Source organism: Danio aesculapii, chromosome 21 (genome assembly GCF_903798145.1).
Source record: "Danio aesculapii chromosome 21, fDanAes4.1, whole genome shotgun sequence".
In the NCBI taxonomy this organism is placed as follows: Eukaryota; Metazoa; Chordata; class Actinopteri; order Cypriniformes; family Danionidae; genus Danio; species Danio aesculapii.
This window is the reverse complement of record NC_079455.1, coordinates 13,701,295-13,727,225: the sequence shown is the minus strand read 5'-3', so window position 1 is coordinate 13,727,225 and position 25,931 is coordinate 13,701,295. Positions and strand designations below refer to the sequence as shown.

The following is a 25,931-nucleotide window of genomic DNA, read 5'->3' as shown; positions in this document are numbered from 1 at the left end:
AGATGGCCATGGTTTTGCATAAACCCAAACGAAAGCTCAGTGCTTTGCATTATGGAAATGCTTCACTCCATGAAATCTGTGTTTGAATCAATTGGTTTCTGAGCAGCAAATGAATCCCAGCCCTCTAAATATTTGACTATGCAATTAATATGTTGAAATCGATTATATAGTCATGCTGAATTTTTTTAAAGCACAAAACAGCATAACGTATTAAGTTAGTTCACCAGAGAAAACAAACTGTCCAGAAGGTATACAAATTTGTCATTAATCAGCATTTTTCCTCCCTCTTGGTCTATTTCTTTAAAATGTACCATGGTCATTTAGTTCTATTTTATGTTTTAGCTGAAGTTTTCTACAGCAGAATGGTCAACTACTATTGTTTTTATTGTGCTTGATAAATAAATTTGATTTAATTTTGATTTGAAACTTGCATGGATCCCCAAACGGGCCTCTCTCATGAAATTTCTTACAGATGTCACATTATAACACATCTTAAATAACATATTACATGTCCAATAGTTCCTTAACAGTTTTTAACACACATATTAGAAGTTTCTTTAAAGAAATATGAGGTCAAACATCTACTCAAGGAGATAATAGTGAAAGTATATGTATACTGGTTCCTACACCGGTATCAACCGCACCTAGAACCAAATGTTCAAACCATGTAATAATGACCCAGATTTTACAAGCACCATCATGACTGCACTTCCAGCCACTATATTGACAACACTGAGATATCATATGACTCACTAGTGGTAAAAGCTAATTGCTTCAACGTAGGTCTGAGCTTTTATCTTGACATACATAATGACCGGCAAAGGCAAACATTCGTCCTAGTTGAGTGATTTTAAACTGGACTTTAAAAGAAAGGGCTTCAAGGGGGATGCTAGGAAAATTTGAGAAAAAAAAGTTTTTCTAAATGTAGTTTCAAGGGCTGTGCTTACTAAATATGTGTGATATTATATTTTAATTACATTTTACAATATTCATGCTGCCGTCTAAAGACTTAGGAAACAACAAAGTGCATTAGTGCCAGAAAAAAAAGAAAATCATAAAAAAGTTCAACAATAATCTGTCACCAACAAGCTACCAACTTAGTATACGAGAACTACTCAAAGGGACTGTGATGGGTTTAATCAGAGAAAGAACTACAATCATATGAAGCACCAAATTATTAAATGAATAAGATTTATTGCAAAAATTTACATAAAAATATCTCAAATTTAGTGGCACGGTGGCTCAGTGATAAGCACTGTCACTAGTTTGAGTCCCGACTGGGTCAGTTGGCGTTTTGTGTAGAGTTTGCATGTTCTCCCTGTTCGTGTGGGTTTCCTCCACGGTATAAGTGAATTGGGTAAACAAAATTGGCCGTAGTGTATGAGAGCGTGTGAATGTGACAGTCTATGGGTGTTTTCCAGTACTGGGTTGCGGCTGGAAGGGTGTCCGCTGTGTAAAACATATGCTGGATAAGTTGCCGGTTCATTCAAGCCAAAGGAAAGTGAATGAAGGAACGTATTTTAAATTTTTAAGAACATAGAGCATCTTGATGACATCACTTGTAGTGCTTCAAAGGAGTGGGCGGAGCTATTGATCTCTTCTAGTGCACTTTGCTTCCTGTGGCCCTCTGGCATCCGAAATCGCTCAAGTAGGCATTACATTTGAATTTGAATTTACTTCACGAACGTTAGAAAAGTATGTTCTGTATAGTATGAATGTGAGTAGTATGAATGGAACTTGGATGTACTACATTCCCCACTCGTCATTATCTTCTGACCTACAGTCAGTTGCGTCGCTTCATTTCCATTCATGAATTCCCTTGCACGGCATCATGGGATAGCGCAGCATCCATTGGATGCACACTTCAGAATCTTGCCGGAAGTAGTAGGTCACCCGTGTAGTTCTCGCATACTATTTTTGATTACTATATGAATTGGGACATATACTCAGCTCGCATACTGTTTTTAATAGTGCTGCATGATATTGAAAAAAAAAAAACTGACATTCCAATATTTAGTTTTTCAGAGATATACATCGCAATATGAAAGATATTTCACCAGATGGATTGAATAACTTTTTTTGAAAAGAATTCCCTATTTCAGAATATTTTGGGTGTTTTGTAGGTGTGCATCTGCATAAATTATTCTAATGAACTCTAGATTTTTAGGGGGAGAAGCATACAAACAAGAGAAAAAAAGTGCTTTATATTTGTCGAGCAAGTCTTAATGGCAGTTGGACAGAAATATTTAAAAATCTAAAGTAAAATGACACTTGGCAGTCTTCACCAAAAATTTAAATTAACTAGTCTTAAAGCTACAAATGCTATGGTTTCTGTGTCTGTATGTTTTAAACTCACTGGATATGTTTAACAGAAAAAATATAAATTAATACAATTAATAAACTTTGCTAATAATCTCCAAGCTCCTGGTCAAAAATAAGCCATGCTTGACATTGCAGATCCTGTGATGTGACTATTGCGCACATTGCGATATCGATGCTGAAACTATATATTCTGCAGCCCTAGTTTTTAACATACTATATAGTATGAAAGTATGTGATTTGGATGCAGCCTCTATTTGGTGTAGGGATGGGAATACTTAGAAACTTCACAACCTGATTACGATTCTGAGAGTCACTATTCGATACCAAAATGACTCTTAACCTACATTTTCACTATTTCTTCTGCTGTTCGTTTACGTCTGTACAACTTTTCATTTTAACCAGAATTGGAGTTTGTGTGCTTTTGTTTAATGATTGGAATGTGCATGACATTACTGTCATAATAAAAAAAATACTTTATTAAACAATTATTCAGGGTGTACACGGTAATCTGTCTTTAAGGGTTTATCCGTTAGTTCTCCATGTAGAGAATACAGTTTCCCAGAACTTGTCTGTTGTGTTTATTATGGTCCATCTCAATACATTTCATTATATTCAAAGACATTTCCTATAGTATTGAGAAGCAACCGGGTAACACGATCGCCTCACAGCAAGAAGGTCGATTGACCCTCGGCTGGGTCAGTTGGCATTTCTGTGTGGAGTTTGCATGTTCTCCTCGTGTTCGCGTGGGTTTCCTCCGGGTGCTCCAGTTTTCCCCACAAGTCCAAAGACATGTGGTATAGGTGAATTGGGTAAGCTAAATTGTCCGTAGTGTGTGTGTGTGTGTGTGTGTGTGTGTGTGTGTGTGTGTGTGTGCGTGTGTGTGTGTGTGTGTATGAATGAGTGAGTGTGGATATTTTCCAGTGATGGGTTGCGGCTGGAAGGGCATCCGCTGCGTAAAACATATGCTAGATCTGCTTTGGCAACCCCAGATTAATAAAGGGTCTTAGCCGAAAAGAAAATGAGTGAAGGAATGAATGAATGAATAAACAGATACTCATATTCATGGTAATAGTGTTCTTTCTGGTTAGTGTCTATTTCAAATTACATGCATCTTAAAAAATAAGTAATGAGCTGTTATGTTTCATTTGAACAAATTATGTTGGGCATCACAATGTACAGTATTTTCTTTAAATAATATATAATTTTAAGAATCTAAATAACTATATTGTGAAGTAGTTCCAGACTTGGTGATTTTAAAACATTGTTATTAAAAAGCCTTTTTTTAAGCTAAAATGCTGCCTCCTGCTAGCCAGTAACACATTTATAACCCCACCATTTCACACCATACAGACAGTCTGTTTATTATGACAGTATTTCAGGGGGCAGCTGTGTTTACTTCCTGGTTCCAACACGACTTTCGTTTGAAGACCAATAGCATCGTCATCGGCAGATTTGCATATGATTATGAACTATCTGATACATTGTCCAAGGGAAGCTTAGAGACATTTGAGCAATTATAACCAAACACTTCCTGTCTTTGACAAGCCACTGCAAACAACCGGCAACGTTAGATTTGGCAGAAAATCTGAACAATACAGACTTACACAACATATGTCTCACGCTCGCAGAGATGTTTGATAAGCTATATGGGCAACATTGTAATTTCGATTGTATATTTGACGCATGCGTGCTTCTATAGCGTCTGAGGACAAACGGACTATAGAAACAGCGGAAATGAACCCAAAACTATACCGAGGCGGTGGAAGGTGTCGGAGAGAGAAAAAAAGATGCGAGTCACTCACCGAAACGCACGGGCTGGATGTTGCGCTTGGAGTAGGCGACCGCTGCACAGTTACCAACGCCATTCAGGCTCCGGTAAACGGATACCTGAGAGAAACTGGCGGTGGCGAGACAGACATAATTGTGTCAAGGGATATCAGCCGCAGCTCGTCCGTTGCTACTGCTGTGTCGCGCTTCCTCTCTGAGACTGCAGTGCGCATGCGCCGAAACCCGCAGCTGTCAAGATTCAGTGGCCTCAAGCCATGGTTAACTGTCTGTGTACTGAACAAGCAAGTGAATTTAGGAATTAAAAAAACTGTTTTAAAAGGCTCACGGTGAGTTTTTCTTAATAAATAGGCTTCTTCAAAGATTCCACAATGATAAAATAAAACATTGAATTAAATAAAAGAAGACAAAGAGATGAAACATCAGTCATTTACTCCAACTCATATGATTTGTGTTTCTTCAAATATTCTTCAAAAATTCATTCATTCATTTTCTTTTCAGCTCAGCTCACCTTTATAAATCAGGGGTCGCCACAGCGAAATGAACTTATCCAGCATATGTTTTACGCAGCGGAAGCTCTTCCAGCTGCAACCCATCACTGGGAAACACCCATACACACACATTCACACACATACGGACATTTTAGCTTACCCAATTCACCCACAGCGCATGTCTTTGGACTTGTGGGGGAAACCGGAGCACCTGAAGGAAACCCTAATTGTCCGTATTAGTGTGAATGATCGTGTATGGATGTTTACCAGAGATGGGTTGCAGCTGGAAGGGCATCCGCTGTGTAAAACATGTGCTGGATAAGTTGGCGGTTCATTCCGCTGTAGCGACCACGGATTAATAAAGGGAATAAGCCGAAAAGAAAATAAATTAATGAATGAATGATAATTTTTGATCAACAAATCAAAGCATATTGCTGCCAATTTTTTTTAAAACAAATGTTTAAAATATTATCTAAACAATAATATTTTTGAAGAAATGTTCTCAAAGCTGGGCGACGCGGTGGCGCAGTCGGTAGCACAGTCGCCTTACAGCAAGTAGGTCGCTGGTTTAAGCCTCAGCTGGGTCAGTTGGCATTTCTGTGTGGAGTTTGCATGTTCTCGCCGTGTTTGCGTGGATTTCCTCCGGGTGCTCCGGTTTCCCACACAAGTCCAAAGACATGTGGTATTGGTGAATTGTGTAAGCTAAAATTGTTCGTAGTGGTTGTGTGAGACTGAGTGTGTGTGGATGTTTCCCAGTGATGGGTTGTGGCTGGAAGGGCATCCGCTGCACAAAACATGTGCTGGAAAAGTTGGCAATTCATTCCGCTGTGGCGACCCCGGATTAATAAAGGGACTAAGCCGAAAAGAAAATAAAGGAATGAATGCTGTTGACCTCAGTAGAAAAAAAAAACTAATATTAACATTTTACACAAATCCATACCTTATAAATCCAGATGAACTGAAAATGCAGGTTTCTAAATTTTTTCAACAGCTGTAAACACATATATGGATATAGATACAGTTGAGGTCAGAATTATTAGCCCCCCTGAAATATTAGCCCCCGTTTATTTTTCTCCTATTTCTGTTTAACGGAGAGAAGTTTTTTTTCAACATATTTCTAAACATAATAGTTTTAATAACTCATTTCTAATGGATGATTTCTTTTATCTTTGCCATGATGACTAAATAATATTTTAGATATTTTTCAAGACACTAGTATTCAGCTTAAAGGGCAATTTTTAAGGCTTAACTAGGTTAATTAGGTTTACTAGGCAGGTTAGGGTAATTAGGCAAGTTATTGTAATGATGGCTTATTCTATAGAATATCGAAAAAATTTGCTTAAAGGGGCTAATAATTTTGGCCTTAAAATATTTTTTTTTAATTAAAAACTGCTTTTATTCTAGCCTAAATAAAACAAATAAGACTTTCTCCAAAAGACAAAAAAATTATCAGACATACTGTGAAAATTTCCTGTTGCTCTGTTAAACATAATTTGGAGAATATTTAAAAGAGAAAAAAAACTTATAGGGGGGTTTAATAATTCTGACTTCTACTGTATATAATATTTCAATAACTAAAAACAAAGGTTGTGTTTTACATGATTTATCTTTTAAAACTTTTAAATCAAGAAATACCCTTAGTAGAACAGAATATATATATATATATATATATATATATATATATATATATATATATATATATATATATATATATATATATATATATATATATATATATATATATATATATATATATATAAACACAAAACATTCTCACAGTTTTCTTAGACTATGCACAGACAGGAAGTGGTTTTACAGACAAGCTGTGACTGTTCTCTTGCTGGTAACCTCACACAAACTTCACACATGCCAAAGCAGATGATTTCTCTTTTTGAGAGACATGTGATACCCTCAAAGATGAATAGATAGAATACATTATTTTGACCATGCAAAGCATTTGACACACACAACTTCATCCAGTATGTAAGTGGAAACTTCCTCATACCTTATTTTGCTCTATTTGCCTCTGGCCATTCAAGCACATCCACACATGCACTGTTTACTCAAGTCTCAGTGAATGCCATTAACAGCGAGAGTAGAGAAAATAAGATTAGGATTATAACAGAGTTTGGGTTAATGCTTAGATACAATAGAAGGAATCCCTTATGACATATAAAGAGGCTTCAGTCCATTGAAACATTCAAATAAGGCACATGGTACAATACTCATTATACAATCATATCAAATGCATCATATAATGGACTTTTTTCATCATAGACTGACGGTAGGCTTATGCATGTATGGCCTTACATGTGAGAGAACAACACGAGCAATTCAGATATTCATAATATTGTCTATTCTGTATTAGAATGTTGCTATAAACAAAACAAAACTATGAAACACTTTCTTTCTATGCCTGAATGAATCTAAACTTGCCAGGGGTGTGGTGCTTGGTGATTTAGTGCAGTAATATAGGAACTGTCACCATCTAGTGGTAGCTCTTTCTTTTCTGGCATCTAAAAGATTTCCTAAAGCAGTGGTCTTAAAGAGCCCATATTATGGGTTTTTGAAAATGCCCTTCCATGTAGTGTGTAACACAGCTCTAAGTGAAGTGAAATATCCAGCTAAGGCTTAAATCTGTAAGTGTACAGTGTTTAAAACTATTGATTCATCTATAAAAGAGTCGACTCATAGTGCTTCAAACGAGTCGTCTTTATAACGAGTCATTAGGTGTTTCGCGATGACACAGCCACGAAACACAAGCCTCGCCAGTAGTTACGCGCGCAAACCAGGGAGATTTGAAACCTGCGGCCCCGCCCACTAACACAGAAAAAACACTAGACACACACACACAGACTCCGCCGGTCGAATGAAGTCACGCTGTGCTCAGATGGATAATATTGACAGTCTCTACCCAAAGATGAGTTGTGAACTGTGAAGAGTCAGTGGTTGAGGTTTATTCACTAGTGTAAGTAAGTGCGATTAAAATTGTTGCCTCGTTTAACTTGCAAATTATGTATTTATTGTGTTTTGTTACTTGTTAACCTGGTACAGTACACGCGGTTACTCTTTATATTCTCTTATCACATGTAAGCCACGTTAAAAACGCGACGCGTGCCACTTTGTTTACGGATTTAACGTTAAAGGCTTTTGTGAGCTCGCGTTCCACTTCCGTTTGTCGTTGCTATGGCGATCGTAAGCTAGGAGACGGGAGAGGTGTCGATCTCCCTAGTTCTGAGGAGGAGCGTGATGTGTGTGTGTTTGTGTGTGTGTTTGTGTGTGAGAGAGAGAGAGAGAGAGAGAGAGAGAGAAAAAGAACAGGTCGAGTTTGTGACGCCTAGGGGCTAGGAGACAGGAGACTCGCGTCGCTTTCCCTAGTTCTTCTGAGGAGCGTTGTGTGTGTGTGTGTGTGTGTGTGTGTGTGTGTGTGAGAGAGAGAGAGAGAGAGAGAGAGAGAGAGAGAGACTCGCGTCGCTTTCCCTATTTTTTCTGAGGAGCGTTGTGTGTGTGTGAGAGAGAGAGAGAGAGAGAGAGAGAGAGAGAGACTCGCGTCGCTTTCCCTAGTTCTTCTGAGGAGCGTTGTGTGTGTGTGTGTGTGTGTGAGAGAGAGAGAGGGAGAGGGAGAGGCTAGGAGACTCCCGTCGATCTCCCCAGTTCTTCTGAGGAGGGTTGTGTGTGTGTGTGTGTGTGTGTGAAAAAAGCCTTACACTATGAAGCGCGTGTGCACTGTGACTACTTTTATATAGTTGATTACCAGCTGGGCATTTCACTCTGTCTCGTGCTGAAGCCTGTCACTGTCGACCAATCGCAGCAGGCTGTCATCGGTCCAATCAGCGCAGATTAGCTTCGTGCTGAGGAGGGGGTTGGGAACAAATGAATCGCTGAACGATTCACATGGGAGTCGTTGGGATAATTAGGTAAAAATAAATGCATATTATAAGACCATCAAAGTGTTTTATGATCTTGCATGCATATTAGACTGTTGTTGGAGACCCTTACAACCTAAATATGACCCTATTTCATGTATAATATGGGCTCTTTAAACTCAATTCTTGGAGGGCCGCAGCTCTGCATAGGTCCAACCACCTCCAACTCACACCTGCCTAATAGTCTCTAGTAGTCTTGATCACCTTGATTCGTTGGATCAGTTGTGTTTGATTAGAGTTGGTGCAAAACTGTGCAGAACTGCGGCCCTCCAGGAATCGAGTTTGAGACCTATGTCCTAAAGCATGGGAACATTCTGAAAAGATAATAGTATAAATGGCTCTAAAACATGTTTTAGGAAAATATTTTGTACTGTTGCATTATTATAGTTTTCCTTCTTGTTATAGCTCTGCATTTGTTAAATTATTCACTCATTTATTTACTTATGTGAATATAGTTATTTTAATCTTACATGTATTTGTTTCATTGCTTTGATGTTTATTTATTTTCATCCCAATTTGGATTAGTTATTTATTTATATTTGTTAGTTTAGTTTAGTTTTAGTTTAAAACTTTATTAATCCCTTTGGGGCAATTCAATCTGACATGGTGGTGCTTCACATATAACAAAAATGACACTTAACACAATAAATATCAACACTTAACATCAAGCACACAAACAAAAAATAAAACTGGGGAAAAAATTAATATGTTTTTCATAACAATAAAAAATAACAATAATAAATAATAATAACTAATATTAATAATAATAATCCATCGATTAACTATTATGTAACTGAATTGCTTCAGGCACAAAAGTTCATTTATAACGATTTGTGGAACATCTTATTGTCCTTAGACATCGCCCAAGGAGCATCCACTTAAAATATCTGCTCAAGGTGTGTGTGTGTGCTGTCTGCTAGTATTTACACGTGCCATCCTTAATACCAGCCAGGGCCGGCCCAAGTCTTCAGGGGGCCCTAAGCAGGATTTTATTTGGGGCCCCCTTGGTGCAAACAATATGACAAATCATCGTCAATCCTTGATTATTCGCCCGCTATGGCGGAGTTAGAAGTTTAAGCACATATTCCTGTATGAAGAGCACTGACTGCGGGCACGCGCGAGCGATATAGCGAAGTGAGAGTGCATCTGTGAGGAAGAAACTAGTGGAAAATTCGGGGGAGCTGGGTGTCTGAAACACACAAATACCTTGTCCCAGCTTGGACAAAAAAAGGTGTCCGTATGCCTGAGATTTTCACCATTGCAATGGCTCAACTGACAGTGGTTTACATGACGCTGGTTTATGTTTGATGATCCGCCATTACGGCAAGCGCCACCTAGTGGCCGCAGGGTGTACTGTAGCTAAAACGGTTATCTGCTGCAGTCAGGTGTGAAAAACGTAATTAATTCAGATCTCTTGTAAATTTAGATAAATGTCTTGGCGCCAGAGTATTTATCGCGGCCGGAAATAACACAATAAATGGCCATATATTTGTCCCACCCCTAATCCACAGCAAACTAAAACAAAAACGAAAGTCACTCAGTCATCTCATCCATTCTTGGGGGCCCCCTGGTGGCCACGGGGCCCTAAGCAGCCGCTTAGTTCGCTTATGCCTTGGGCCGGCTCTGATACCAGCTGTTTGTAATAGTATGCAAGACTTCATAGGGGAACTCCTAAATTTTTTTAGCACAAATTAACAATGCCTTGACGATTCTTGTTTTTTATAGACAATGAAGAAAACCAGCAAATAAAGGAAAAGGACAAAATACTTTCAATAAATTAATTGTAAAAGGTTTTAAGAATAACTTTCTCTATATTAAAAGAGTTGAGTTTCTGCAATAAAAACAGTCTTTGATGAGCTTTTTTAATAACTGTATGTGTGTTTTGATCAAATTTCAACCTGTTGTCAATAATTGTTCCTGCACTCTCAGAAATAAAGGTACGCGAGCTGTTACTGGGGTGGTACCTTTTCAAAAGGTACACATTACCCTAATGGGTTCATATTGATACCTTAAAACTATATATTAGTACCCAAAAATTTTAAGAGGAACACTTTTGTACTTTTTATGTACTATTTACCCTTGAGGTATTAATATGGACCTTGTAGGCACAAATTTGTATCTTTTGATAAGGTACCACCCCAGTGACAGTTTGCGTACCTTTATTTCTGAGAGTGTAGGTACCTATATTTCTCCGCAACCTTGACCTGTGTGTCATTTACGACCTCCCTTTGGAGAGCAGGTGGTTATTTTTCTTTTGCCAAAGTTAATAAGCATTTCTTTGGTTTTTGACACATTCAGGTCTAGTCTCAATTTTTTGCACCATGAGATAAAATCTTGCAGGACTAGACCATATTCCTGATCTGAGTGAGAAAGCAAGGATAAAAGCACAGTATCACTGCATATTTTACCAACCTATTTTCCTGTGTACTCTGACAATTATTTGTATATAATATAAATAGAACAGGAGAACGTGCGCAGCCTTTTGGACAATGTGTAGAATTATTAATGACAATTATTAATATCAGCTCTTTGTTTCCTACATGTTAAGAAATTCATAATCCATAAGACTATACTATAGTTCAAATTAAACTGAGTGAGAAGTTTCACCCCTAAAATAATAGGTTGCAAACAATTAACAGCATAGTTATATTCTGTTTGTGTTCATTCGTCTTTGTGTTTATTAAATTAGTTAAATCCCTTTTGGCTTCTGGTGCTTATTTCGATTTTAAATATTTTACACATTCTTTCTTTCTTTCTTTCTTTCTTTCTTTCTTTCTTTCTTTCTTTCTATTCAAACATTTCCACACTGTAAAAAAATCCTGGTTGCCTTAAATTCTTAAGCTTAATCAAATTAACCTTAATAGTCCATTAAATTGTATCATGTTAACTGACTTAAAATAGCTTGCATAAGATAAATAAAGTTAGAACATGGTTAGTTTAATATGTTACAATGAACTAAAAGCACACTAATTGATCATAGTTTTTATAGTGCACTGATGTGTTGTGAGACTTTATCTTAATTAATAAGTGTTTGTAATGTATTCTGCAATTGTTTACCTTTACATTCATTTACATTCATTTGTAGGCTACAACTGGTGAATTTATTTGAACCTTTAAATAATTTTAGCAAAAATTTCTAATGATGGTACTGTAGTAGAATCCTTTTTATTATATAAATTATGTTACGAAAATAGTCAATTTATTATTATTTTTATTATTATTGCTGTTGTTGTTGTTGTTGTTGTTGTTGTTATCAACTTAATACAAACTTCTGTTCGAACCGGCTCATAGTGTGGGTCAACTTGATATATGAAAGAAAAATCGTTCTATTCACATACGGCACTTTCATAACAATGCAAATGTACTCAACATGAGTCGTTTTGAAATAATTATTATATAAAATTTGATTTACAAATATGTATTTTGCTTAGAAGTTGTGATTAAACACAAATATTCTCTGTTTTGTTATTTAACGTTGAAATTCTCTTAAAAGTATCGAATCTGCTTACGATAGATATTTCACGAAGCAAGATGGCGACCTCTGGTAAACAGTAAGTGCGATAATGCTAAATTATAGTTATTTTACTTGCTTACACAAGAAATAGTTGAAAATGGTGCAGTCTGTAACAACGGACATAACACGATGGTTCAGTTTGCACAATGTTAACGAGTGTCATGAGACGAATAAGATAAACAAATTTCCCGAATGAACGAGCTAATGCTACCAATAACAAAAACACATGTAATTCAATCACACAAACATTATACATCATAAATGAACTGTATTTAATAGAACCTTTGAATGGCACTATGTTGTTAATTGCATGAAAGCTAAAACCAGCCTGCAATGACTATGTGGGTTTAGCTGGTTTAATCAGGATATTGCTGAATTAAGCTGGATGTAGGTGGTTAGATCTGGTTTTCCAGTCTGGCTAAACTGGTGTTCAGATAGGTTTTACTGTTTGGTCAGCTGCTGGTCTACCTTCTTACTATACGAATACGCAACTCCAGCCCAAAATTATTAGATTATTATGATACATTTGAACTATTATTAATTATGCATGATCAAAATGAGACCATAACATGTACATTATTTAATCGAAACTACTCTAGGTCTGTATTTTATTTATTTATTAACTAAATAAAAACAAATGTCCCAAAGCAGCCAAATATTTACAGCAAAATAATTAAAAGGCTGTAATTATTGATTTGAAAATTATTTTTTAATGCATTAGAAAAAAATACAAACAAACAAACCAAATAGCTTGTTATTTTTTTGTTAAAATTGCTTGTCCCATTTTTTAAATGCAATTTAATAAATAAGAAACGTTTAAAGTTGCGTAATACCAACATGACCAGCAAAAACATTGTTTTTTTAGCAGAAACATTTGTTGTAAAAAAGAAAACGCCTTTATTTAACTTAATTCTACTTAGTAGTATTAATAGCAGTATTATTAAGATGCTGCAGATGAATAGGATAACAACTAATTAACTAATTGTTATCACTATTTATTCTTGGTGTAAAATCTAAAAGCTGGATGAAGTCAGGTTCAAAACTCTTTTTTTTTCCAAAGTTTGTTTTTTGTTTTTACAGAGAGGTTTTTGGTGGAGAAACATATAGATTAAGATGTTGTAGTTGATGTCCCACATTAAAAAAAATATTTAGAATATAGAATATTGAATATGAATAAGTAATGTAAAGTTTGGTGCATGTAACTGCAACTACAGTAGAGATTTATGGCTCAAAGAAAAATATATTTTGAGATATTTTGAGAATACAGCATATAGAAATATGTACTTGAATCTATAAACACAATGGTGAAATGCTTTAAAATAAACACTTACAAGTCTGTTGGATGTTTTCTTTCCATTAAACCGAAATAATATGAAAAAAAAAAAAAAACTGACAAAAATATTTAAATGAGCCTGAAAAACAGTGTTTTTGCCTGTTGTGTCTTACTTTAATTCTTCTCTTTGTGTATTTCAGGTATGGGCTTATCTTGCCCCAGAAACGTGCTACAAAATCTGCCCCTCTTGCTCGCCCCTCTGTGTTTGGAGATGATTCTGATGATGAGGTGAAAGCTCCTGTAAACCTACATGTACCATAAATTCACATCTAATCAGTGCACTGTAATAAAGGTCATCTTATATTGTAGACCTCTGTTGGGGAGAGCTTGCAGAAGGAGGCCATCAAAAAGAAGATGATGAAGCAGGTGAGGATCGGAAACATCTAGACTGATGGGTAACACTTTGTTTTGATAGTCCCTATTGCACATTTTGTTGACAATTACTTATCATTTGAGTATTATGTAGTGTAATGACCAGTTTGTCAGATGAAGAAGAGCCGGAGTCAGAGATTCAAATAATTAAATAAAGTTTACTGAAGATAGTTTGCAGTTTCATCAGCAGAAGCCAGCATCAACACTCGAAAATGAGTTCCTAGGTCGCTCTGCTTACAATCACAAGTCAATAACAATTATACTCTCACATAAGGTCATTAACTGCGTCACACATATAGGTGTTCTAACCTGAGTGGTTAAAACACAGATAGACTAAGAAAATTTTAATGTGGGTGCATGCGTACAATTCTGAACAATATCTCAAGCATAAACGTCAGACATCCACTAGACTGTTTAAAGCTGACTCTAGACCTGTGAAACTGATCCACAATCAAATAGAACACAAACACTTAAAGTACAATCTATTTCTTATCCAAGGCTAAGTGTACTCTCAGCCGTTTTTATCAAAACTGGTTAAAAAACGGTATAATCTACATTCAGGCAGTTATATCCTTATTACACAAAGTCTATCTTAAATAAAAAGTAAAATCACCTTAAAAGAATTAACTGTAAAAATAACAAAATCACTTTAGACATTTTAGGTCTCCCTGACTTCTGACCTAGTTTGGTGGCTCCTAAAAATAGTTACAAAGAGACAGGCAAATACACTGAACATTCTTATATTAAGCAATGTGTTAACTTTATTCATTATTCAATAATCATCTTTAATAAAAATAATGAGAAACAGGATGATGAGAAAAGGATGAAAGTTGATCCATGCTGAGACGGATTGGAAGGTATAAATCCGAATCCTTCAATAGTCTGTCTGCTTGATATCTGCTGATATTGCTTCTTCAACAGACATTTGACTGACTATAAGAAACTTTGCAAGTACATCAACCTATACTAACCCTAACCCCAACCTAACAGTCTTCTTATTATCTAATGAGAACTAGTTGGCATGTGGAGGCAGTGTAACTTAAATTCAACAAAATGCGCCAAAGGGACCATCAAAACAAAGTGATAGTGAACATTTCTGTAATTATGAAGTTTATAGTAGGAAAACAAACATTTTGTTCTATTTCCCGCTTCAGACTCGTATTGAGATGCAAAAGGCTCTTGAAGAGGACAGCACCGTATATGAGTATGACAATGTGTATGATGATATTCAGAAACAGAGACTGGAAAGCAACAAGAAACTACTAGGTGGAGAAGATAAAAAGGTATATTTATTAATTTTAACTTGCTTTAAGCCATGTATGTGTGTCAAAGATGAGATGTCCCAGCTTGGTGTCCATGTCAAATAAAATGTATTAAAATGGTTTTGAGCAATTCCAGCGTTATGGATGTGACATTTGCTGTAAAAACTCAAAACATAAATTCACATAGAAAGTATACGTTAACATTGAAACTTCTGGTTATATTTCCTAAAACTACTCACCACAGAGTTATGGGATCAGAAAAATATCAATCTGCAAACAAAATGTATATTTCAAATGAGAAAAATAAGCATGCATTATGGATGTGACCAAAAAAGTCTGCAAGTTTACAGTATACAACATACTTTGTAGAAATTCTGTGAATTAAACTGCACAAACCAAAAGAAATAATGCTAAACAAAAGGATAAGAGTTGGCTCTTTATTGAACAAACATGATTGATTTTATTTTATTTGACATTTTTGCATTTATGAGAAAAAAAAAGCTTTGTTATGCATGTGACATCTCTCCGTTATAGATGTGACAGATGTGAAATTGCCACTTGTGTGACTTTGGTAAATCAAATATAATTGTTTGAAAACATTAGCAAAGACATTTTTGAGTATATTTACAGAACTGTAAAATATAAGACTGCACAAAAAACCTAGAAAGGGTATCGCTGTTTTGATAACATGTTTTTTTATGGCAAGGTTGACATTTGCATGGAATTGCTCTTTTATAAAAAGTATATTAAATGTAAGTGTACTGTAATGTTTTAAATCATTTATGTCAAATAACAAATATTAGTGAAATATTGATCCATCACCATCTAGCATAACATATACACATTCTAGTTGGGTCTAATTTAAATATATGAAAGAATATGATACTGTTCACGTTTTAAATGATAGTGATTTAAAGGAAACTATAGGTTATAAAGGTTTGACTTTGACAATTTAGTTCATTGCTCACACTTTATTTTAAGATGCAAATCTCAATGTTCATTAACCACCAATTATGACTTTTGCTTCAATAAACTCCTATTTTTTTGTTTATTAAAAGTTATTAAGGTACTACTTGGGTTAGATGTTAGGTAGAATCAAGAATATAGAACACTATCATGGAGAATATGCCTTTTTGATAGCCACTAGTTAATAGTAAAATTGTTACTTAAACTAAAGTGTGGTCAGTATTTTTATTGATTTATTTTAGTAAATAATGGTAAATATGTATTATGCTGCTTGATCTTTGACCAGTATATAGCTGTTATATTAGATCATTATTTTGTTTTTCCACTTTTTTTAAAATGAATTTACTACTAATTGGTCACTTAACTAGTTAACAGTTTATTTATTTCTTTTTTTTATAGCCCAAGTATATTAACCAGCTGCTCCGTGCAGTGGAGGAGAGGAAGAAGGAACAAGAGCGTCGTGACGAGAGGAAGATCCAGAAGGAGAGGGAAGCAGAGGGTGAGAAGTTTGCTGATAAAGAAGCATTTGTCACATCAGCTTATCGCCAAAAGCTTAAAGAAAGACAGGAGGAGTTGGAGAGAGAGAAGAGGGAAGCAGAGTTGGAAGGTGAGTCGTTTTATGGTACTAAAATGGACATCCTTCATAGATATTGAAATAAGCAATTTAAGCATTAAAATGGACGCCCCTCATAGTTTTCTTTGCCATTTTCAGCTGCTCTGGACGTTAAGAAGCAGAAGGATCTCAGTGGATTTTATAGACATTTTCTCAACCAGACAGTTGGAGAAGAGGTGGTGCCTGATCGCAGTGCTCAAAGGTATTGGTAGTGATTCATTGATCAATACATCCACCTAAAGTATGATTTGAAATTAACTACCAAACTAAAACACTGATTTCTTAATTTTCATTTAATACATAATGCAACACAGAAAGCAACTAAATGTTGTGCCACACCAAGTTGACATCAAAGATGTGACAATAACAAAAGCTGACTGTGTTGTGGCCACATATTGGTGTGTCTGTGCCAAAAAGTTGAATTACAACACACGCATTCGCCCTTTCTACCAAGTGTTTTTTTGCTAGTTTCAGCCCAGCGTAGGTATTTTCACATCTTGCATGACGTCGTTTAAATACCCAAATGCATTTGCGCCAATTTGTGTTGCGTGCTGATCTGAAAAGGAGATGTGTTGAGGCGCATTGTTGTCGCTTTACTATTTTGAGGCAGACAACTGAAATAGACTGTGCGTACACTGTTTAAACTGCGCGTTAGTTATAGGTGGGTTGAAAATGTGCATATACATTGATAACTACAAACACAGGAATCCACAGCAGCATAGAATATACATTTGAAACATGAAAGGATGAAAAAATTTTAGCAAAATAAAAGATTTTTTATATGTATTATTGGCTACAAATTATAAAAAAAAAAAAAAAAAACGCCACCTCCTCCCATGCTTTCTTCACTTCAGGAGACTTCTGTGAAATCCAGCTTGTTCTGTTGATGAAGCAGATTAGTTTCTTAGCCAGTGAAGCATTCAGTTTTTCTGCTCATAAAATAGGGAATGTGCCATGGTGTGACCACAACCCGCTCTTAAAGGGAATGAGACTTTGATTGGTTTTTAACGCAAGTTAAGCCCAAAACACATATTCATTAAGAGAAAAAGGAAAACAAAAAGCGAAAGTGGATTGAGACACATCCTATGATCCACCTGTGTCATGCTCTTTAGACCATGAGCTTAGGTCATTAAAACAGAACCCAGTGTGTAGCATGTGTGTTTTGTGCCTGTGTGTAGGGAAAACAATTTGCTGCGGTAGGAGAAGCTGCGTTAATCTTTTCTTTATCTAATAAATGATTATTCTTCATCTAATAAAATGCACCCCAGAAAACAATCCTGACACGCAGTTATGTGCATACGTTTTTTTTATGCGCATTTTCAAAATTCATGTGCATCATGGCATTTTCATCAACATTTTTTTATGCGCATATCCAAAATGCGCATACAAATAGGTGGATGGAAGCATAGCTAGCGTCTGCAGTTTAATTAACCATATTTAACTGTTTATGCTGAAATCATTGCTGCAATCAAAAATGTGTAATGTGTCTGATTCAGAATAGCGTTACCTGATATGAAATAAGTACTGCAGAGTCGAGCATTTTTAATTAGGTACTCACTCCATTTAGCTCTCTTTTAGCCAAAGACATCTGCGGTTGGCATTAAAAGCAATGTGGTGTACGGTAAAAGTTAAGTTTTCTATTTTTGGACTTTTTTCGAATTTGGCATCCTACTGCACAACACAACATGTTTGCTATTGCAACCAGTCTTTGTGATGTGTGACGTAGATTGGTAATTCCTCTATAAATTAACAAATAAAAAAACAAGCTCACAAACTAACTATGTACAGCAGGAGTGTCCAAGCTCGGTCCTGGAGGGCCGGTGTCCTGCAGATTTTAACTCTAACTTGCCACAACACACCTGCACATGTTTCTAGAAAACCTATGCTGCATCCCAATTCACTTGTACTATGCCCTAAAGGTATGTACTTAAAAAAAAAAAGAATATACTTTTGAGTGTGTAACAGAAGAATACGCAAGCTTTGGGAGATTGTTATGTTGTTTAGTTATGTTTTTTAAAATTTGATGCTGGGGGTGGGGGGGGGTGGGGGGGGGGGGGGTGGGGGGGTTGGTGGGGTGTCTGAAAAGTCACTAAGTTGTTAACACTGGACTGGCAGTGTCTTTGAAGCACTCACACCTTGTGCATGTGCAGTACGGACAGAACGTTCCATTATTCATGGGGGTCCCTGGTTTTGAAAAGCAATATATCATACGCTGTAGGGTTGGGCGATGTTGACCAATTTGACATCATACGATGTCTAATGTAAAACATTGCGATGGACAATGGAGTGAATTAATTATTTATGAATTATTAATTCATAACAAATTAATTATTTGTAGCCTACCGTTTCAAGTACCTGACCCGCATGATCTTTAGTTTAACCATAACTAATTCATAAATAAATAAACATAAGTTACACACAACTTAACACCTGTCAATCACTTTTTCCGTGGGACTTTAGCATGAATAGGCAGAGTGATCTGTGTCGTTATAATGGCGTCGACAAATTTGGTTGGTAAAAAAGGTGTACAACCAACCAACAGTATCTGAGGTTTTCGCTAAAATTACTTAAAAGTACAAGTGTAAAAAATGAAAGATTGATATAGTGTACTTACACTGTGACATGTTACCTGATAGATTCAAAAGTCCAAAGAATCATTAGATAGAGACCAGATTCATTAAATATCATGTTTAACTACTATAGTGAGACGCGAACCAGTGGTATATCCTTGATAAACAGTACGACGTGCACTGCTCTCTGGGGTTTTGTGCTCAAGGCAACTGCTGGAGCTCAGACGCGCGCATACGCTGCAGCGTATGACTGTTTGTTTGTTTGTGTGTGTGGTCATTTGATGTGCTTTTTCAGCAGTATAGTGTGAAAGGAGGGCTTTTCAGAAATGATAGACGAAACATCAGTGTGGATGTGGATCGTTTTCATCCTAAAATGGCATTTTAAAACTAAGACGTATTAGTATAAACGGGGCCTAAGTGTGTGTTTTTCACGAACGGATTGCTGCTGCGACAGGGGTGGGGTGGAGGATTGCGATGCTGGCTCAGCATCGTGATGTCTATCGATCCAACCCTAATACGCAGGGCTTAATTTGGCACCTTATCCGTTACCCCGATCTGTTCCAGGACCTCACAATTTACAAATTAAGCACTGATACAAAAAAAAAGATTTTGTGACAGGCCTACTGATGTGTTCCTTCTGGTGATCTGAATCAAACCTCTGGCAGACTACTTAATAATTACGCCACAACTGCCTACTTGTAACCCTTCCCAGCGATATTCCTATGAGCTTTTTCTCTTTGGTAATGTCTCAGCTATCTAGTGAAGTGTACTTTTTCCTTTGATATTTATCACACTTTAAATATAGACACTGTTGGTAGGTATGTACAGCTCTGTAAACTCATTGAACACACTTAATTTGTTTTAGTGAGGAGAAAGCCACAAGTACTGCAGCAGCAGAACAGTCACAGAGCCCCGAGTCTACAGCGAACCGCAGAGAAAGTGAGGCTGAATCCCACAGTGATGATGATCAGATGGATATCAAACCTGCCTTCTCTAAAACCACCGCAAACAACCACGCAAAACGCCAATACAGACAAAAATCCCCCCTTTCAGACAGCGATGATGGTGATGAGAGAGAACGGGAGAGGAAGGACATTAAAGAAAGGAGTCATAAAGACAGAGACCGCGACAGAGCAAAGGAAAAAGAAAGAGAGAAGACGAGGGACAAAGAAAAGCATAGTCATAGAAAGGAGGACAGAGGTAGTGACCGCAGGAGAGAACGAGACAGAGAAGAGGACAGAGGACAAGACAGGAGGGACCGGGACAGAGACGACAGACATGGTAAAAGAGACCGAAGAAACAGCAGTCCGAAAGACAGAGAAAGAGACCGCAAAGGAGAACGAGACAGAAGAGACAACAGCCCGAAAGACAGAGAACGAGAGAGACGAGACAAAAGCCCGAAAGACAGAAGAGACAAAAGTCCAAAAGACAGAGAGCGAGAGAGGCGAGACAAAAGCCCGAAAGACAGAGAACGAGAGAAACGAGACAAAAGCCCAAAAGACAGAAGAGACAAAAGTCCAAAAGACAGAGAACGAGAGAGACGAGACAAAAGCCTGGAGGACAGAGAACAGAGGAAGAACCTGGAGGATGAAAAATCAAGTGACAAGACTGAACATGCTAAAGAGGAAAAGCTAGTAGAAGAAACTGAAAACAGTAGTGATACACAACAGGAAATTAGTAAATTTGCTAAACGCAGCAGTGATCAAACTGTAAGTTCGGCCAGAGAGAGGTACCTGGCACGACAGCTTGCACGTTTTGCTTCGAAGTCATATGTTGAAAAAGAAGAGGACTAGCCTACAGGTTTACCTATTTTTTTTCCCCTACGTCACAATGGTTTGATTTGTGATGTCAAATATTTTCTCAAGGCAATTTAAAGTGTTGGTGAATGGAGCATATTGTAAATTTTAATTATTGTCCATCTGTGTTAAAATAAATCCATGTCATCAATCATGACAAAGTTGTGATCACTTATTTTTATATATATGCAAGATTTCCATAGTTATTCGTGCACCAATTGGTAAGACGCAGCTCTGTAGTTTAGCTTGAACCCTATTTAAATACACCTGATCAAACTGGAGTCCTTGAGGCTGGTTTTAAACCTCTAGGTTAGTGTGATGAAGCACAGCTGCAGCCCTCCAGGAACTAAGTTTGACACCTGTGCTCTAAGCCCAATTTGAGTTAACTTTAGACATGCACACTGAACATCATTAATAGCAAAGTCCACCCAAAGATTTTTGTTACATGTCTCAAGTATTTCCTCATTCTCTATTCCAATTTCTTAAGAAATATACATGGATGTTGTGGGGAAATAAATATTGATTTCCATGGTATATTAATTTCTCCTATGGGCATGTAACGCTGCTTTTCTCCCCCAACATACTTCAGCATATAGTTTAACATATAAAAACCCAGAAGTATATCGATAAATAAATAACTTTAAAACGTTTTATTATAACATTATACTAAAGGGAAAATTGCTTGATAGCATTGAAACGTTAAAAAAAAAAAAAGACACGGTATTGGTTTTAATCAAGTTTTATTGGGTTCAATAAGTTTACACAGCATAAGTCTTATGAAAACTGTGGTTCACTGAAGAGGCAGCTTCGGACGTCCAAGGTAAATGCGGTTGATCTCCGTCTGTGGAGCAAAAAAAAAAAAAAGAAATGTAGACATTTTGCAGGCCATTTTTCCAATTGAGTTGATCAGTTTTTGATTCATGTCAGAAAACCGATTATCACCACTGATCAATCTGACGGTAATTCCAGCTATTATCAGTTTAGGTTTCATCATATTAAATCAATGGAGCTCAAAAGTTGTAATTACTTATTCACAACTCACCGTTAATTTGTGAAGCACTCGAGAAACACCTAGAAAAAAAAAAACAGATTGTTAAGGACCTGCTCAAAATGTCGTAAACATTTCTTCCACATCAAGTGTGCTCAGAAAACCGATCATCACCACTGAACCATCTGACGGTAATTCCAGCTATTTTCAGTTTAAGTTTCATCACAACACATTGTAAAACGAATGTATCATTGCAAAGCTCGTTACAGCTCACCAGAGATTTTTCTTCTGAATTCTCTCAACATGAACTCTCCTCGAGTTTTTACTGAACAGAAAGGACTTCTCCGCGTGCGCCTCGCGGTTTATGTACTCGTCGCTCAGTGACGTAAGCATGTCCTGTTCTTCTTGTATTTGAGCAGTCCGCGCGATCAGCGCATTTCTGCCAACTACTGGATTCACCGAAAACATACAACTCTAGACTGGTTCCCTCAGGTTTAATCCGGCACACACCATAATATTTATGTAGTGAGGTGTGTTACGCAGTGAAGCAGTGGCTTTCAGATAATAATCATAATACAGCCACAACAAAACTAACCCTAACCCTCCAACCCTCACATTACTAAAAGTGTAATAATAATATATATATATATATATATATATATATATATATATATATATATATATATATATATATATATATATATATATATAAACATACATATATTTATGTTAATGGAAAGTATATGTATATATATGTATGTATATATATATATATATATATATATATATATATATATATTTATATAAACATAACTGGAAATGTTTGTTACATTTGTAAAAAAAAATTCTGAAAGTTCACAACGAGGTTGTAAAATGTGAGGATATTTACACGCACACACTGTGCTAATCATAAATGAGTACACCCCTCACAGATCTCTCTTTTAATGTGTATTTTATAGGATACTTTACATAGATTTGTGTAAAAACCCATCTGACTATACAACAAGTATATACATTTTTAAAAGTCGGTGTTCTCATTTATGCTGTGGTCTCTGAATAGCTTAATGACATTACTTGTAAGAGACACAAAACATTACTTACTTATTCTGATGCTTGCTGAAACAGCTATTAGAGATTAGATGAAGCATAAGAAATGACAGAGACTTTTTGTTAATAAAAGCAAATTATTATTCTTCTTCTCCCTGGAGTGGACATTTGATTCATTCATACAATCAAACAAGATACCTAGTGGTATGAATCTATTTATTCCTTGAAAGACATTACAAAATACAGCCCTAAACAAAACACTAAGATATTGAAGAGAATTCAGTTAAATTCCTGTTTATTTCTATAACGATTTTACAATGTAGACTGAAGAGCAAATCCCTCAATGTGCTGCTCCACAAGTCCCAACCAAGCAAGCCAGTGGTGACAGTGGTGAGGAACAAACTTCACCAAGTAATGAAGTGAAGGAAAAAAACCTTGAGAGTAACCCAGCTCAGTTGGCCACAACCATTTCTCCTCTGGCCAAAGTTCTTGTGTGGAGCTGCAGTCTAGGTGCCGGAGATTGGATAACGCTGGATGCCCGTCGTGGAGAACTGCAGGTGTGAGTAGGCACCGGCGGGTGATCAGGCTGGCCCATGGGATCACTGCAGAGACTCCATGACCACTAGCATCAGCTCGGGATACGACCTGGTCCAGGATTATGGAAACCTTGGGATCAGTTCTTCACAGGTCTTGGATCGCATCAATGGTGCTGCATAATCTCTAGGGGCCCTGGGATGAGTATCCTCAGGTGTAAATGGAGAATAGAGAAAATAATGAGCGTAGCTGCTGTTCATAGTGTATTTAAACAAGATGCAAAACTGAAGTGCTATAAATGAAAATAGCAGTTATATAAATAAACATAGAAACAAACATGTAAAGCATACGAGTGTTTCTAATAAAATGTCTGGTGCATTAAGACAGGAGAAGTGTGTCCTGCAGGTGGTAGTCAAGCCCGCTCACCTGATTGGAGCACATACATTCATCATACCGTTATGTGACGCATTGTGTGTATGGATCCTGGTAATTTTATTTAATTAGGGTTTTAAATGTAAAAATCCAGCAGTGCGTGTGTATCAGAGTGTGAGTAAAACAGTGTTTAGTTTTAAGTATGTTTATTGATTGATGTATAAAATAAATAAAGATGTTCTTAAAATGTTAACATGTAAATGTAATTTCTTGGATTGAAATATATGGTGTGTAAAATATATTGTTTTAGTCGGCGCCAATGGCGTAGAGGTAGTACGTCGACACAAGCACTCTGGTGCTCACGGTGATTCGAGTTTGATTCCCGCCTTGATCCTTCCCTTCTCTCTGCTCCCCACGCTTTCCTGTCAATACTCTACTGTCCTATCCGTTAAGGTAGAAAACCCCTAATATCTATATATATATCTATATCTATATATATATATATATATATATATATATATATATATATATATATATATATATATATATATATATATATAGTTTTATTATTTTTTAATATTTTTCAGAAATTGTTTAAAATGTATTTGCAGAAAATCTAAATATGCTAAATATACAAAAAGGGGCAATAATTTGCTAAAAAAATATTTTAAATATACTTATGCAAAATGGCTATTTTTTGTATATTTTGCAATATATTGGGCAGTATTTTTGAAAATATATTTTACCATATGCATGCACTGAAGTCACACTTTTTTTTAAAACCTTTTTCTGTTATAACATTTTAACAGTACAAAACATATACATGCCAGGGGGTAAGCATAAATCAAATACTATTATACAAAATGTACATATGTAATAATCAAATAAATACATTGTAGAAATCACAAAGTTTTCAAGTGCATAGGGCTTTCTTATTTAGAGAGTCTCTGATACTACTAATATATAAGCATAATTCAGTCATCAATACCTTAAAATTCGGTTTCTTATTGGTAAATTTACATTTATGAATGTAAAATTTTGTTAGCAAAATAACTAAATTATTAAATAAAAAACCATGTTCCTCTTGACTAGGGTACATAGTAAAGCCAAAAAGTACATTTTTCCCACAACAATAAAAGGGGTTTAGAACACTGTCGTTTGTTGTTAATACATTTTTGCATCTCACTCCATAAGTTGACTAAGCACAATGCCAAAATAAGTGTAAAGCAGCCTCCTCATATTCATTAAAAAAAGTACAATTCACATCAATTCCATGTTTAAATTTTTGTAAATAATGTTTTGCTGGAGGGTGACGCAGTAGTGCAGTAAGTAGTGCTGTCGCCTCACAGCAAGAAGGTTGCTGGTTCGAGCCTTGGCTGGGTCAGTTGGCGTTTCTTTGTGGAGTTTGCATGTTTCCTCCGGGTGCTCCGGTTTCCCCCACAGTCCAAAGACATGCAGTACAGGTGAATTGGGTAGGCTAAATTGTCTGTAGTGTATGAGGGTTGCTGCTGGAAGGGCATCTGCTGCGTAAAACATATGCTGGATAAGTTGGCGGTTCATTCCGCTGTGGCGACCCCAGATTAATAAAGGGACTGAGTCGGAAAGAAAATGAATGAATGAATGAATGAATGTTTTGCTGGATAAAATCTCTGGAGAACTTTATAGGATATTTCTTAAATTTTATTTCTAACATGATATTTCTGTGGTAACAGCCACACTTTTCCCTGCAAATCAGTTGATCCTTTAATTAAGACATCTAATAAGATTAAATATAAGGTACAGTAATGATTTCTCTTTGGAAAAGGGTATGAATAGGCTTATTATTACTCTTGGAATTTATAGTGAAACAGGTTTTGCCAACATAAGATTTAGTAATATCAAAAGAAAATGCATCAGAGGCATGGTCTTGATTAATTCCTCTAAATAACATATGGACCACTGAAAGAATTGAACTAATAAACGTTGAAAACTCTTGTTGGGTAATTGAGATTTTGGAATAAGAGAGTATACCTTCCTTATTATATAACTGACTAAACAGAT

General features: G+C 36.3%; 2 protein-coding genes, 1 long non-coding RNA gene and 2 other non-coding genes across 5 annotated transcripts in view; 1 reads left to right on the top strand and 4 right to left on the bottom strand.

Annotated features, from left to right (window-relative positions):
- ssh2b (slingshot protein phosphatase 2b) overlaps positions 1-4,304 on the bottom strand; it is a 53,318-nt gene extending 49,014 nt beyond the window's left edge. The window contains exon 1 of the mRNA XM_056447171.1: positions 4,125-4,304. Coding sequence (XP_056303146.1) covers positions 4,125-4,187 — 63 coding nt within the window. The 5' untranslated portion in view covers positions 4,188-4,304. The remainder of the gene's footprint in view (positions 1-4,124) is intronic.
- A 7,724-nt stretch (positions 4,305-12,028) lies between these two features.
- Positions 12,029-21,111, top strand: nsrp1 (nuclear speckle splicing regulatory protein 1). Its single transcript, XM_056446836.1, has 7 exons — positions 12,029-12,075; positions 13,512-13,599; positions 13,681-13,737; positions 14,898-15,026; positions 16,371-16,578; positions 16,684-16,786; positions 20,020-21,111. Exons 1-7 carry the CDS (start codon positions 12,056-12,058, stop codon positions 20,945-20,947), a joined length of 1,533 nt encoding a protein of 510 aa, XP_056302811.1. The 5' UTR covers positions 12,029-12,055; the 3' UTR covers positions 20,948-21,111.
- Positions 21,112-21,673: 562 nt separating this feature from the next.
- Positions 21,674-22,305, bottom strand: LOC130214964 (uncharacterized). The gene is made up of 3 exons (XR_008835647.1): positions 22,213-22,305; positions 21,993-22,021; positions 21,674-21,791 (listed from the first exon to the last, which is right to left on the bottom strand). It is a non-coding gene; the product is annotated as an uncharacterized LOC130214964 (long non-coding RNA).
- On the bottom strand, positions 21,872-21,946 carry LOC130215315 (small nucleolar RNA SNORD65). The gene has a single exon (XR_008835699.1). It is a non-coding gene; the product is annotated as a small nucleolar RNA SNORD65 (small nucleolar RNA).
- On the bottom strand, positions 22,092-22,166 carry LOC130215313 (small nucleolar RNA SNORD65). The gene has a single exon (XR_008835698.1). It is a non-coding gene; the product is annotated as a small nucleolar RNA SNORD65 (small nucleolar RNA).
- Positions 22,306-25,931: the final 3,626 nt, after the last annotated feature.